Source organism: Piliocolobus tephrosceles, unplaced genomic scaffold (genome assembly GCF_002776525.5).
Source record: "Piliocolobus tephrosceles isolate RC106 unplaced genomic scaffold, ASM277652v3 unscaffolded_20, whole genome shotgun sequence".
Classification (NCBI taxonomy): domain Eukaryota; kingdom Metazoa; phylum Chordata; class Mammalia; order Primates; family Cercopithecidae; genus Piliocolobus; species Piliocolobus tephrosceles.
In genome coordinates this window covers 2,328,640-2,342,485 of record NW_022302087.1, presented here as the reverse complement: position 1 = coordinate 2,342,485, position 13,846 = coordinate 2,328,640, and the positions used below count along the sequence as shown (strand labels likewise).

General features: G+C 35.7%; 1 protein-coding gene across 1 annotated transcript in view; it reads left to right on the top strand.

The window, feature by feature from the left end:
- The window catches only part of LOC111543029 (T-cell receptor-associated transmembrane adapter 1), a 33,812-nt gene extending 20,808 nt beyond the window's left edge, over positions 1–13,004 (top strand). Inside the window, exons 4-6 of the mRNA XM_023212775.1 lie at positions 3,213–3,274; positions 5,322–5,410; positions 9,747–13,004. Coding sequence (XP_023068543.1) covers positions 3,213–3,274; positions 5,322–5,410; positions 9,747–10,004 — 409 coding nt within the window. The 3' untranslated portion in view covers positions 10,005–13,004. The remainder of the gene's footprint in view (positions 1–3,212; positions 3,275–5,321; positions 5,411–9,746) is intronic.
- Positions 13,005–13,846: the final 842 nt, after the last annotated feature.

Below are 13,846 nucleotides of genomic sequence, written 5' to 3'. Positions count from 1 at the left end.
AAAAAAAAAAAAAAAAAAATGAACAAACAAAAAACAGAAAAAAAAAAACTAGATTGTCTTACAACTACCTCTTCATTGCTCTTTTTTCTTTTACAAGAAAACTTGAAAGTTCCCTCTATATTCTCTCCATATTTGCTGGCTTTTCTTCCTCTTTTCCTCTTCTTTTTTGAACCCACTGTATTCCATAAGTCCTCACTAATACACCGCCTCTGCTCTTGTCAAGGTTACCATGATCAAATCTCGGTTTCAGCTTGCTGAGTCCCTCTGCAGCATTTGACATCCTGACACTCTCTACTTGAAACACCTGATTCTCTGGGCTCTGAGCCACCTCCCTCTTTGGTTTTCCTCTTCTCTTACCAGCAGCCCCTTCTCCTTTGCTGGTTTCTGAATCTTGAACGTCAGAGTGCCCAGGGCCTCATTCCATAAATTATGTCATCCTCTCTCATGGCTTTAAACATTTACATGCTTTCGGAGCCCAAGCTTACATCTTTGCCTACTCAGAGTAACAACTATGAAGCAAATCAGGTTAGCAATTACCAAAACCAACTTCTGATATATCCTGAAGCTTGTCCTTTCCCATATCTGGCAACTTCTCAGACCCTTAAAATAGATTTATTTAATTTTGTAAAAAAGTCTTTCAATTTTATTTGGATGTTGGAATCCTGCATTTGTATTCTAGAACTTGGGAGCTGAAAAGAACAATAGAAATCAACTAGTTTAATATTCTCATTTTTTAAGTAAGACAATCTAAACTTAGAGAATTTAAGTCCAAGGTGATCAGGTAAAAGTAGTGATTTTTTTTTTTTTTTTTTTTTTGAGACAGAGTCTCGCTCTGACTCCCAGATTGGAGTGCAGTGGCACAGTGTCGGCTCACTGCAATCTCTGCCTCCTTGGTTCACGCCAGATTTTTTTAAAATTTGAATTTAGTTATTTAAATGGACTTGGATCACAAACTACTTGAGGAATTTTATGAAAGACCTAATAAATAATAAATATAAATATAAAATGTAAAAAATAGGAACTAGAAAAAATATAAATGAAAGCACAAAGTCTGGACCATAGTAATAGATACAATTAATATACTTTTCTTAATTTTGGAGTGTCAGTAAATGTACTTATTGGTTACAGGATTATTTCAGACATGTTCAGAACAATGGAGAGTCTGATCTGGCTGAAAACTCAGAGGCACACTAGCCTCTCAGATATGAGTTCAATTATTAATTTATTTTTAAAAGTAATTAATCATCCACATAAAACACTGCCAAACATTTGCTCCTGAGGTTTATTACACATTTACAACAGGCTGGAGCTATTTGGCATTGCCAAGAATATATTTTTAAATTTGTTTGTTAGGCAGTTGCTCCTGAATAATAGTTTATTTGAGATGATTAATCATTTGAGATGGGCCTGTAGACACAAGACACTGCATTATAAATCATATCTTATTTTCATTCATAGGGAATAAAACAATATTCATTTTTTGGACATGATTTATCATTTGCAAGTTGTATCTGCTATCTATGTGGGCTAGGAAAATGGATGGATCGTCTTATTAAAAATTCTTCACCTTTTGCTACTATATTCTTGGCATGGAGAAAACTCATGAGCAGGGACTCCCTGATATCCAAATATTGAGCTGTATTGAATTACTGGATGGAGAAAAGGTTACAGATGAGTTCCTTTGTTATCAGATGAGTGACGTGTATGCCCATGTCTGAGCTTTTCAAGCCATTTCATACAGGTATCATTTGAACTGTTATTTTTTTAATACCTACTTACTATTTACATATACTCTATCTTTTTTTCAGTAGCATGGGGAGTAATACAGGTGTTATGCCTTGAGTTAAGAGTCCTTTTTTTTTCTTTTGATGAAATTCCCTCCAGCTCTCAGTGACATGTAATCTCAAAGTTAAAGCAGTTGGTACTATTTTATGACATGCCACTCTCACCACCTGATAAGTTCCTCAGTTCCCAGACTGCCATTGTGAAATCTGGTCACTAGGGCCATCATCAATGGTAGGATGACATTGGTAGAATGACAGTCTGGTGACAATGGTAGGATGTATACTGTAATTCTAATAGCATTACTCACTTGACGCTGGAAGGAAATTTAATCAGCTAGCAAGAGCAAATAGCTGTGTATTCTTGTCAGTTCTCTTGACTTGGGAGTGGGGGAGACATAAAACTGTGGTCCCTGTACATTATCTAGACTGTTTCCCTAAAGCCTTTGAATTGTATCACCCTCTGAATAACTTCCTCATGATGTGGACTGAGCACAGGGCTTTATGACTAAACTTGCTGTACAATCCTAGCACTTCCGGTTACTGTGTATCTGTGGACAATGTCATTAACCTCTATGAGTTGCAAATACCTTATATGCACAACAGGGATAAAAATATGCATCTCATATTATTGTCCTGAGGGTTGAATGAGCACTTGCATAGAGAAAAGTTTCATAATTGGTAGTTATTGCTGACAGTTGAGATAAGCCTAGGGAAAATAAATTAATTTATGTGAATCTCAGGATTCTCCTGTGTAAAGCAGGGAAGAATACTACTACTTTTGGAGAATTTTCTTTGTGAGTTTTTGATATAATGTATGTAAAACACCTAACTCAGCATCTGGACATAATAGGTGATCAATCATTTTATTGCATCTGCTAACCTCAGTCTGTAATACTCAGAAAACACGGTTTTAAGAGACTGTTTGGACTGATATTCTGGGTGAGTAAAGAGGCAGTACATTGTACAGTAAAGAGCATGGATTACCTGGGTTCTAATTCCAGCTCTGCTACTTATTAGTCTTGTAATCTTGAACAAGTGATATAACCTCTCTGTGCCTCAGATTTCTTATCTACCTAAGGGGGATGATATAGTACCTATGTTGGAATTGAGAGGATTAAATGAACAAACATATGAAATATACTCGATGTAGCACCTAATATACAGTTACTATTGAATAAGTATTTGCTATCATTATTCCCTGTAAGAAGGTCCAAAAACCAACTTTTTAAATTTACACGAAACACACATACACATACATACATGCAGGCATGTGTTCACTCACTTGCACAGGAACACACCTACTGTGGTTGGCTGGGGGTAACCAAGAATAGGCAATAGTTCACTTAATACTGAATTTAGCTGAGAAATCAGTTATGAATTACGTGAAAAGTGGAATCTAATAAGGTAAATTATTTTTCCTTGTTATAGGGATGATGAGTATTATATTGAAGATGCACCAATTTATGGTAACTTAGATGATATGATTTCAGGTAAGTTTTCCATAAATTAAATTTATAAATAAATCAAGTAAATCACACTTGGTTTCACAAAATAATTTAAGTGGCACTTAAAAAAAATCACAATCACACTTAGCTATCCCAGTGGTAACCATCAATTCAAGTACTTTTAGTATATTAATTAGGCTATATTTCCAACGCTGCATATTGTAAGCTGTATTACAATAGCCACTCTAAATCAACATCCTGTTTTTCTACATTCTCTTCATTTCACTCTAGTAGTAATGAGAATACAGGAAGACTCTATTACCATGAATTTCAACATACACTGAATTCTATGAAATAAAGCTATTTCTAGGACAGAAAGTTGTCCACAGAAACAGTGCTTTGTGCTCAGTATACAAAAGCAAATGTATAGTGAATAGCATGGAACAATGAACAGTTTCCTTGGTTTCTCATATTTTAAATAGAGAATGTAGGGCCGGATTGATGGCAGGTGGGAGAAAGAATAACCAAATTGTTGCTGAGTGATTTATATATTTATTTTGTTCATATGTAATAAGTGCTCTTGAATTCCCAGCATCCCTTATCACTTGTATCATCCCGGACACCTAAAAATAAAACATCCCTACATTTCTCAAAACAGATAACCTTGGTCTGATCCTAGAGTTCTGATGATAGAAGCTACTAGCCTTTCCCTGCAAGTACTCATTCAATTCATCAGAGGAGACTTAGGGGTTAAATCCTATTGAACTCCAAGTTTTGAACACAGAGACATCCAGTAATGTACAAAATTTATCTAAAAATCTATATGTTAAAGCACTATGGAATCATCCTAAAGTTAGAAATGTGGGAATTCTCTTTTGTATGATTCAAGAATTTATTTTTATCTTTCCTTTCATTGTAAAGTGTCCTCTAGTGCTCTAAGGAATCGAGAATTATTTTATGGAAATACATTATTAAAAATAATTTGTCCCCATTTCACTTTGGAGAATCATGTTGGCCACCTGTAATATTTGACTACTCGAATTCTTATGTATTCTGATGACTCTAAACCCATCATACTTGTTACTTCCATACTTAAGTGAGCCCAGGTGCCACTTGCACACATTCTGATTTAGTAGGTCCAGGCTAAGGCTTAGAGATCTGTTACTTAACATCCCAGGTGATTCTGATGCAGATTTTCCATGGACCATGATTTGAGAAACACCACTCTACATACCCTTTCTCTGTGTTGCTTTTCAGAAAGAGCTCAATGATTATTAAGTTGCTTTTGTTATAGTAAATATATCTTTTTCTCTCTGAGGGTCAAACTGGTACAATCCAATTTCTGCCAGGTGACTGGTCATCCAATGAGTCACTACTTCACCACTTTCTTCTTCCTTTTAAATGGACATATCTGGGGGAAGAAAGGTATGGATGATTCAAAAGGCATGTCCCTGCAGGATGAAATGAGTACAGATCTGCTGGCTGCTGAACACTGTACAAAAGCCCCAAATACTAAGGACAAGCATTGTGCAGTCCCAGACCCTTAGGCAGTCTGACTGAGATGTCCTGTCACTGATTGATGGGACAAAAGTCATAATATAAACCTTCTTTTTCAAAATTAGGATGTTGGACTTGAAACGTCCCTGAGTAAAACTCCTTACTCAAGGAACAAATTTCAAAATTGTAATCACTGATGTATGTGCACTGTGCTTTGTGGCACTATGCACCATTTGCAGTCTATCTTAAATAGAGAGTACAGGCAATCCTTTAACTTGTGAGATCTCTATAACATTTAAATGGTAGTTTAAGACTGTCAAGTCCTGCAATGGTACAAGAAAATTCATATGATCTAGTTCTTATGCCAAGGATTTATTTTTATCTTACTAACCCTGTAGCTCAAGAGACTTCACTGTTTAATCTGCAGGTAACAGTTTGGGCTTCCTTACTTCTTTGTATCTTCACCAAAAACACTAGTTAAGTAATTCTTGGGCAGTTTATATTTACAGTCAAATGTTGTTTAGATCATGTATTTTTATTCATACTAGTATTTTTAAATTTTCTATCATGAATCACAATCTTTTTAATTCCCAAGAACCAATGGATGAAAATTGCTATGAACAAATGAAAGGCCGACCAGAGAAATCTGTAAATGAGAGGCACGAAGCCACCCCATCTGCACAGGTGAGTTTTGTTTTCTGTTTCCATATTTGCACATTTCAAGAGCATAAGAGTAGTACATGATGATACACATCTGAAATAGCCTGTTAGAAATTTTGCAATCAATTGGGTATCAAGTTCTGGGACCTGACTCTAACTCGGAGTAATGTAAACAGAACTCAAACCATATTCCAAGAGTCAAAATTGTACACAATCACAAAGGCAATAGATTTTAAGGGAATAATGGAATTATTCCTAAGTAATCTATTAAGCTTTTTCTTTCTGATTGAAAATTTTGTGTGTATCACAGAGATCATATAATACAGAAGTTGACACATGGATAATGCTCACAAGACCCAAATGTCAGGAATTCAAAAGACAGAGCTGGGGTAGGGAGAGGGAGACCTTTAGTTATAAGATAAATTAGCTAGACACAAAACATCATATCCCTATTTTAAAAGGCAAATGACTTTCGATTTTAATGCAAGTCCTATGGCTGTGGTCTTACGGCAAGAGATTACAAAATACAAAACACAGTTTATGTGGTTGTAGGCAGGACAAAAACGTAAAGAGAAACATAAAAATGCAGGAAGAAATGGCTAGTTTCTCTTTTTCCTACCACAATTTGTTCAACCTCTTCAGTTTTAGTTCTAACTTTATTAAAAGCCATTAGAAATTTTTAGCCTACATGCTCTTGAAATGCTACACATTTCAATTAAAATAGTCTTTCTTCTCCTCTCAGATCCTGTCTTGTTACTGCCTAGACATAGCAATAGAACCAGCATTTCCTAAGCAATGCTTATGTGTTGGTCTTGTGTTATGTGCTTTATGTGCATTATCTCCTTAGATTTCTATGAGGGAGGCAGCATTATCATTCCCATTTTACAAATGCTCACAAAGGATGAAAACTTGCCCTAGAACACTTAGGTACTAAGTAAGTAGACAGAATCCAAACTTATCCTACCTTACAGAACATTCTCTTCCCTAAAATGACTCACATCTTGAAAATTTCCCAGTGAAGTAGAAGTTTGCTCTTTTTCTTCAGATAAATCCCCTAATAAATCAGATTTTTAAACTTTTTTTTTTTTTTTTTTTTTTTTTTTGAGACAGAGTTTTGCTCTTTGTTGCCCAGGCTGGAGTGTAATGGCACAGTCTCAGCTCACTGCAACTCTGCCTCCCAGGTTCAAGAGATTCTCCTGCCTCAGCCTCCCAAGTAGCTGGGATTACAGGTGCCTGCCACCATGCCCAGCTAATTTTTGTATTTTTAGTAGAGACAGCGTTTCACCATGTTGGTCAGGCTGGTCGCAAACTCCTGACCCCAGTGATCCACCTGCCTCGGCCTCCCAAAGTGCTGGGATTACCGGCGTGAGCCACTGCACCCAGCCAAATATTTTTTAACTAAGAAAGCAAGATGTAGTAGGGTTTGGGAAAAATATAGTCACCAAATCTGTCATCTAATGTTTAGTTAATTATAAAATATAGTTTAGATAAACATATGGAAAACCTGCATGATATAATATGATTTGCTAAATCCATGAAAATAAAAAGAAAACTTCTCAAATAAGTTAAAATACACTATATTATCTGAAGTGTAGAGATTCACAGCACTTTAGTTACAAAAGTACTGAGAATTCTGAATAGAAGTTACTATTTAATACACGTGAATTGTACAGGGTAGCTTTATCTGAGCTGCATCTGGCTTTCACTCAAGTGAAAATTATGCAAAGCCTTAACATGTCTTTAAAGGCTGATCTTTTATAAATTATGTATTTAAAGGTATTTCCAAGAAAATTACTCTTTTCTATTATACTATTCTCATAAATTTAGTTTCACAAATTAGAGGTAATCTCTTTGTATTTGCTCAATTTCATTTCACTACACTGATTATTATCATAAAAAAACACTATCCAGTTTGCTACTACAATACTTACTTTGTTACTTTGGTCAAAATCTAGGATATTATGCATAAAGCTTGATAGACAAAGTGTTTCTTCATTGGAAAAAAAAGGAAATAGGCTCCTTGGTCTTTGAAAATGATGTGTACAGTTCAGAAATTGTAATTTTAGTATCTCAGTCTTCTATTAACTAGGAAGAGTTCATCAGAAAGCCTAGTAATAAAGTTAGTTCACAAGAGTTCCCAAATCCTAAAGCATTTGAAAAACACAAGTGTGAGCTTGCTCCTCTTCTCTTCATGTCCAAATCTCTAATCAATCTTTTCCTCCTCCAGAGGCATCCTCTCTCCTTTCCAAAGCCAATGCTCTTATTCATGATCTTGACCCTTTCTCCTAATTATTTCAGGATCTTGTACTTTCAATTATTTAATTTTTCTCCAGTTTCCATTTTTTAAATGAATTATTACTGTTTGCTTACCAATATGTGAAAATCCCTCCAATATTAAAAAAAAAACCTTACTTGAACTGTTTTTCCTTCTAATTTTTAAACTGATTCTTAGCTTCTTCCTCTATTGTTTTGATTTCTTTTGATAGATACACATTCATTTACCCTGGCTATGTGTTTTCCACCCATGCACTTAACTAACACCGCAATGTGGAAGTCTCCAGTGACTATTAAACATACAATTTGTTTTCCTTTCTTAGGACTCACATTCTTTAACTCTGTAGCTCTTGATAAAGTTGACCAAGTGTTGACCACACATGCATTATTTGGAATGCTTTCACTTACAAATAAAGAAAACAGGTTGAGATTAAATTAGAAATAACTTGACGACAGTATATGGCAGTGGGAAGAAAATAGAGTATGGTTCCAGTTAGGCAGCTATTACAATTTTTCCAGAAATGAGGATTTTAAGAATAAAAAGCTAGACAAAAAAACGACAACAAAAAAATCACACGGCCCGGCGCAGTGACTCACGCCTGTAATCCCAGCACTTTAGGAGGCCAAGGAGGGCAGATCACCCTAGGTCAAGCGTTTGAGACCAGCCTGACCAACATGGCGAAATTCAGTCTCTACTAAAAATACAGAAATTAGCCAGGTGTGGTCGTGGGCGCCTGTAATCCCAGCTACTTGGGAGGCTGAGGCAGGAGAATTGCTTGAACCTGAGAGGCAGAAGTTGCAGTGAGCCACTACACTCCAGCCTGGGCAACAAGAGCGAAACTCCATCTCAAAAAACATGCACACACACACACACACACACACACACACAAAGCAGGGGGTATAAACAGAACCATTTTTTCTATCTGGCAAAGAATATAAAACGTTTCACTCTTAGCATGAAAACAAGTGCCAGTGGGGAGATATTTACTTATGCAATAGAAATGTTGTTAATCCAAATGTTATTTCTTCACTTTATCCCTGCAAATCAATACAATTTTGGCCTAGTCTTAAAGAGTAATACTTAATACATAAATCTGTGTTTTGTTCAATGGCTGTCTTAAAGTTTTAGCCTACAAGTTTTCATAATTACAATGCTACCTTACTTTTGGACAGTAGTTATAGCTTCCATATACATTATCTCTATGTACTAACCATAACCACACTATGATGATTTGCATTTTCTAGGCAAGAAAATTGAGGCTCAGAATAGTTTTAAAAACCTGACCAAGATCCCATGATCAGTGTATGGCAGAGCTGGGATTCAGTTGTAGTCTTTCCAATGCTAAATTCAAGGTCTTGCCTTTAGCATGTTGCTTCCCCTAGATAGCCTAGTTTCCTGTCTTTCTTTAGTATTCACCCAGGTCTAGTTCAGAGAAGCCCATTGGGCCCTCTTAGATGTGAATGGATATCTCCAAGACCAACCCAAATGAGTTCAAAAGGGAGCTGGGGAAGCCAGATAAGAAAATAATAGGGAAAGATAAGAAATTTAGTTATTTGCCAGATATCCGTCATGTAAGTGAATATTGTTATCTTTATACTTCTGAATCTTAAAAATGTAGAAAAATTGGGGACTTTTATGTATCATTAAATGACCAATTGTTAGGTACATGTAAAGTAGACCTTGTGATTTGGTAAACTCCTTCCTATCATGCTTATTCCTACTTTAATAAACTGGACTATTGTTACTTGGTAAGAGCAACACAGAGCCAGAACTACCTTAGGTGGAGGTGGAGGTAGAGGCAGGTAAGAATCAACCTAAAATGTTCATGTACAGTTAGAGTATAAGAAAGAAATAAAAATCTAGGAAAAAGTTTCATCTAAGCACTTTTTCAACTCAATATGTTGACTGACTATAGTTTTCTGTTCTATTTGTTTTTGTTTTTGTTTTTTGTACTGACAAATTTGGCAAAACAAGGTAGGTGAGGCCTAGAAAACAAGTTACTTGGTTTTCATTCACCATAGAAATTTCCAGAAGTCAAGCTAAAGAACAGGCTAACAATGAAAAATTAACATCCCTTTCTTTTAGGCAACCAATGAAACACAGATGTGCTACGCCTCACTCGATCACAGCATTAAGGGGAAGCGCAGAAAGCCCAGGAAACAGAATTCTCATTTCTCAGACAAGGATGGACATGAACAACTACATGCAATAGATGCCAGAGTTTCTAAGACCACCTTAGTAGACAGTTTCTCCCAAGAAAATCAGGCAGTAGAGGAAAACATTCACGATGATCCCATCAGACTGTTTGGACTGCTCCGTGCTAAGAGAGAACCTATAAACTAGCTGGGCCATGATCTAGCTCAATGATTTGGCTCCTATTGAAGATGGTTGCTATGAAAACAAGATCCTCAGAGGACACAGAAGGACTTGGCGGCAGGGTGATGACCTGATCATTTGTTGATGGGATGGTGGCTTACCTCTTATTCAGAGCTTACACTTATGCATGCCAAATGTAATGCTGCGAAAATCAGTATTTCAAATAACTTAAAAAATGCTTTACTACTAAAATGTAAAAAATTAATGTGCTCACCTCGGCAGCATATATACTAAAACTTAATAAAATCCAACTTGAAAATTGAGCCTGATAACAAAATTACAAATTCATAATACCTAATACTTAGGGAAATTTTTTAAAAATTTAAACATGAATGTATTCTGGAACAAGTTAGAAGAAAAATAAAAGCCCATGAGTTTTGTTTTTAATTCTCCTTTCTCACCAATGGGCAATAGCCCATAATTGAAATAAATTTCTAATTGAAAGATATAGGAAATATTAAAATGCATTACTGAGAAGTAATATAATTTTCTTACAAAGTATTTTTCCCAAAGATAGCTTTACCGTTTCAAAAATTGTCAAATTAATGCCTGCTCCTTACAACAACAAACAAATATCAAAAAGAGTTTAGGAATTCTACTAGCCAGAGATAATCACTTGGAGAAACTTTCTATATATCCTTCTAAATATTTTTCTGGGCATGCTTATGTATGTATATCAGGTGTTTCTCTTTTTGTTTTAACGAAAAATGTGGTTTCTTTTGTACACATTACTTAAACTGTCTTTTCACTCAACAATATATTGTGGATTTATTTTCACTGTTGTATTTAACTATATATAAATACACTTATATATCATAATTTTAATGTCTGCTTAGCACCCCACCGATAACCAAATCAGAGTTTATTTAAATAATTTTAATGACTTTTTAAAAAGCAAGGTTGAGATGACAATGTTTCTTTCAGTAATTAAAAAATACTGCTTCACTGTCTTTTCACTTTGTTTCTGATGAAACATCTACTAGAATACTTGTCTCTGTCCTTACGTATGATTTACATTATTTTTCTGATTGTTAAGATTTTCCTTATTACTGGTTCTAATTTGATTAATATGTGCCAAGACATGGTTATTTTTCAAGTGTCTTGTGTTTGGAATTTGTTGAGCTTCTTAGATATATGTATTTATAGATTTCATCAAATTTGGGGGGGAAATGACCAGTATTTTTTTTTCTGTGACCCTCCTCATTTTCAAGTTTTTCAATTATTTGCAAATGGTCCCACATTTTACTTATCTGTTTATTTTATTTCATTCTTTTTTGTATTTTATTTTGGATAGTTTTTCTTGCTACATCTTCAAGTTTATGAATCTTTTCTTCTAAATGATCTAATCTGCCATAATCCTAGACAGGACTTTTTAATCTCAGATAACTTAGTTTTTATTTCTATAAAATTAGTTTAGGTCTTTTGTCCCCCATCTTTCATGTCTCTGTCTAACATACTTAGTCTCTCATCTAACATCTTCAACCTATGGATACAGCTGTCACAACTGTTTTAATGCTTTTTAAAATCTGCTAATTTTATTATCTGTCATTCTGAGTGAGTTTCAAGTGATTTATTTTTCTCATTGTGGGTTACAATTTTCTGCCTCTTTAAATGCCTGATGATTTTTGATTGGACAGAAAATACTGTACGTTTTCCTTTATTTGGTGATGCATATTTTTGCATTCTTATAAATGTTTTTGAGCTATGTAACTGAAAACTAACTTGGTAGTTTGTTTTCAGTTACATAGCTGACTGAAAACTATCAAGTTACTTGGACACAATTTGATCATTTAGAATCTTGCTTTTAAATTTTGTTAGATTAAGCCAGAGCAGCTTTTAGACTAAGTTAAATTTAGTTTATTACTGAGGAAAGATCCTCGTTAGTACTTAGTACCACTGTTCATGAATTATGAGGTTTTCCACTTCGGCTGTTGAAAACCGACACTATTCCCAGCCATGTGTGAGTCATACGCACTGTTTTCTTTATTCACTTCAGGTGGGTTTTTTCCCCAAGTTCAGGTAGTTTTGTCACTTGCGTGCACTGACCACTACTTAACCGAATACTTAAGGGCAACTTTTCACATATCTCCACAATTTTCTCTACATGCAGCTCCCTTCTCTCCAGTACTCTGCCTTTTTGACTTCTCTTGACCTGGAACTCCATCTCCTCAATTCAAGAGATCAATGGACTTTTAACTAGAGGAATCTACCTGCTCCAAGCCCTGAAACTTTTCTCCAGGAAATAAGAAAGGGTGATTACCTCATTTGTTTCCCATCTTTCAGGGACTCTTGACTCTTGTCCTTCATTGCCTGAAACAGTGTGTCAAGTAACACTTTCATCTCCTTTGTCTGGATTTTAGTTGTTTCCGCTGGCAGAGTATGTTCAGGTAGGAGGTACATCTAGGATGTTATTCTCTCTTCGCCAGAGGCAGAAAGCCAAAGCATTCTTACCACTTTACTGTAATTCTATAGTATATTTTTAGTGTAATTTAGTATAATTCCATAAGCTAAGCAGGACTATTTGAAATGTGAGTAAGCGATGAATTACTGAGCATCATGTAATTATTGCAGACTATATATACTTTGCCTTTGGCAGTTTTCAGGGCTTATGTTCCAGAAGGAATACAGGATGAATATCCTGTATTTGGAACCAGAGGTGTTTCTGATTTTTAGATTTTGGAATATTTATTCATATGTAGTGAGGTATCTTAGGAATGGAACTTAAGCCTAAACAGAAAATTCATTTACATTTATATACACATAGCTTGAGGGGCATTTTATGTAATATTTGTAAATAGTCTTGTGCATTCGTCACATAATGTCAGGTATGGAATTTTCCACTTGTGGAGTCATGGCACCGAACAAGTTTTCCATTTTGGAATATTTTGGATTTTGGATTTTCAGATTATGGATCCTCAGCCTGTATCATTATAAGCCTTAACATTTCAACTGCAAAAAAAAAAAAAATGTGTACAGAGGAAAAGAAAAAGAAAAATCATGACTAGAAAACAGATGAATTTCAAGTCTTGAGATTTTCACTGACAATGTTTTAAAAGTTCCAATAAGTTGAACTCAAATCTCCAGAATAGGAGGGATAACTCATTTCCTTTTGGTATTAAATGGCTTATTTCTGGCAGAGTTGTTGTGCCCTGAGTTCCGAGACCCCCCCTCAAAGACGACCACCAGAAACCGAAGTCAAAGCCAAGCGGCCGGGATCACTTTATTGCAGGTTCGAACCCGGACCTCTCTCCATACAGGCGTAGTCAGGAGGGCAAGAGAGAGGTCCCGAGCACAGCTCAAGCCTACTTTTTATAGTAAGGCACAAACAGGTTACAGAAGATTAGAGCATTTTTGCAGTTACAAGATTGGGATTGGTTGACATTTTGAAGTTTGAACATTCGGCAGTTTCTGATTGGCTCCCGCCCTTTTTTAAACTACAAACGTCTAGGGTTTTTTTTTTTTTTTTTTTTTTGGACAAACTGCTTGCTTAACCATGGGTGGGAGGGGGGTGGTTTCGATTGAGCAAGCAGGGGGTACATGACTGGGGGCTGCAAGCACCAGTAATCAGAACAGAACAGAACAGGATAGGGACTTTCACAACGCTTGTCCATACAATGTCTGGAATCTATAGATAACATAACCGGTTAGGTCAGGGGTCGATCTTTAACTGGGCCCAGGGTGCCGCCCGGGCTGTCTGCCTGTGGATTTCATTTCTGCCTTTTAGTCTTTTCAGAGTAAAGGGAGGGTGATTAGTTTAGACATGTGCTTTAAATCTTTCTCTGAGGTTTTGTCATTTGATTAACAGAACA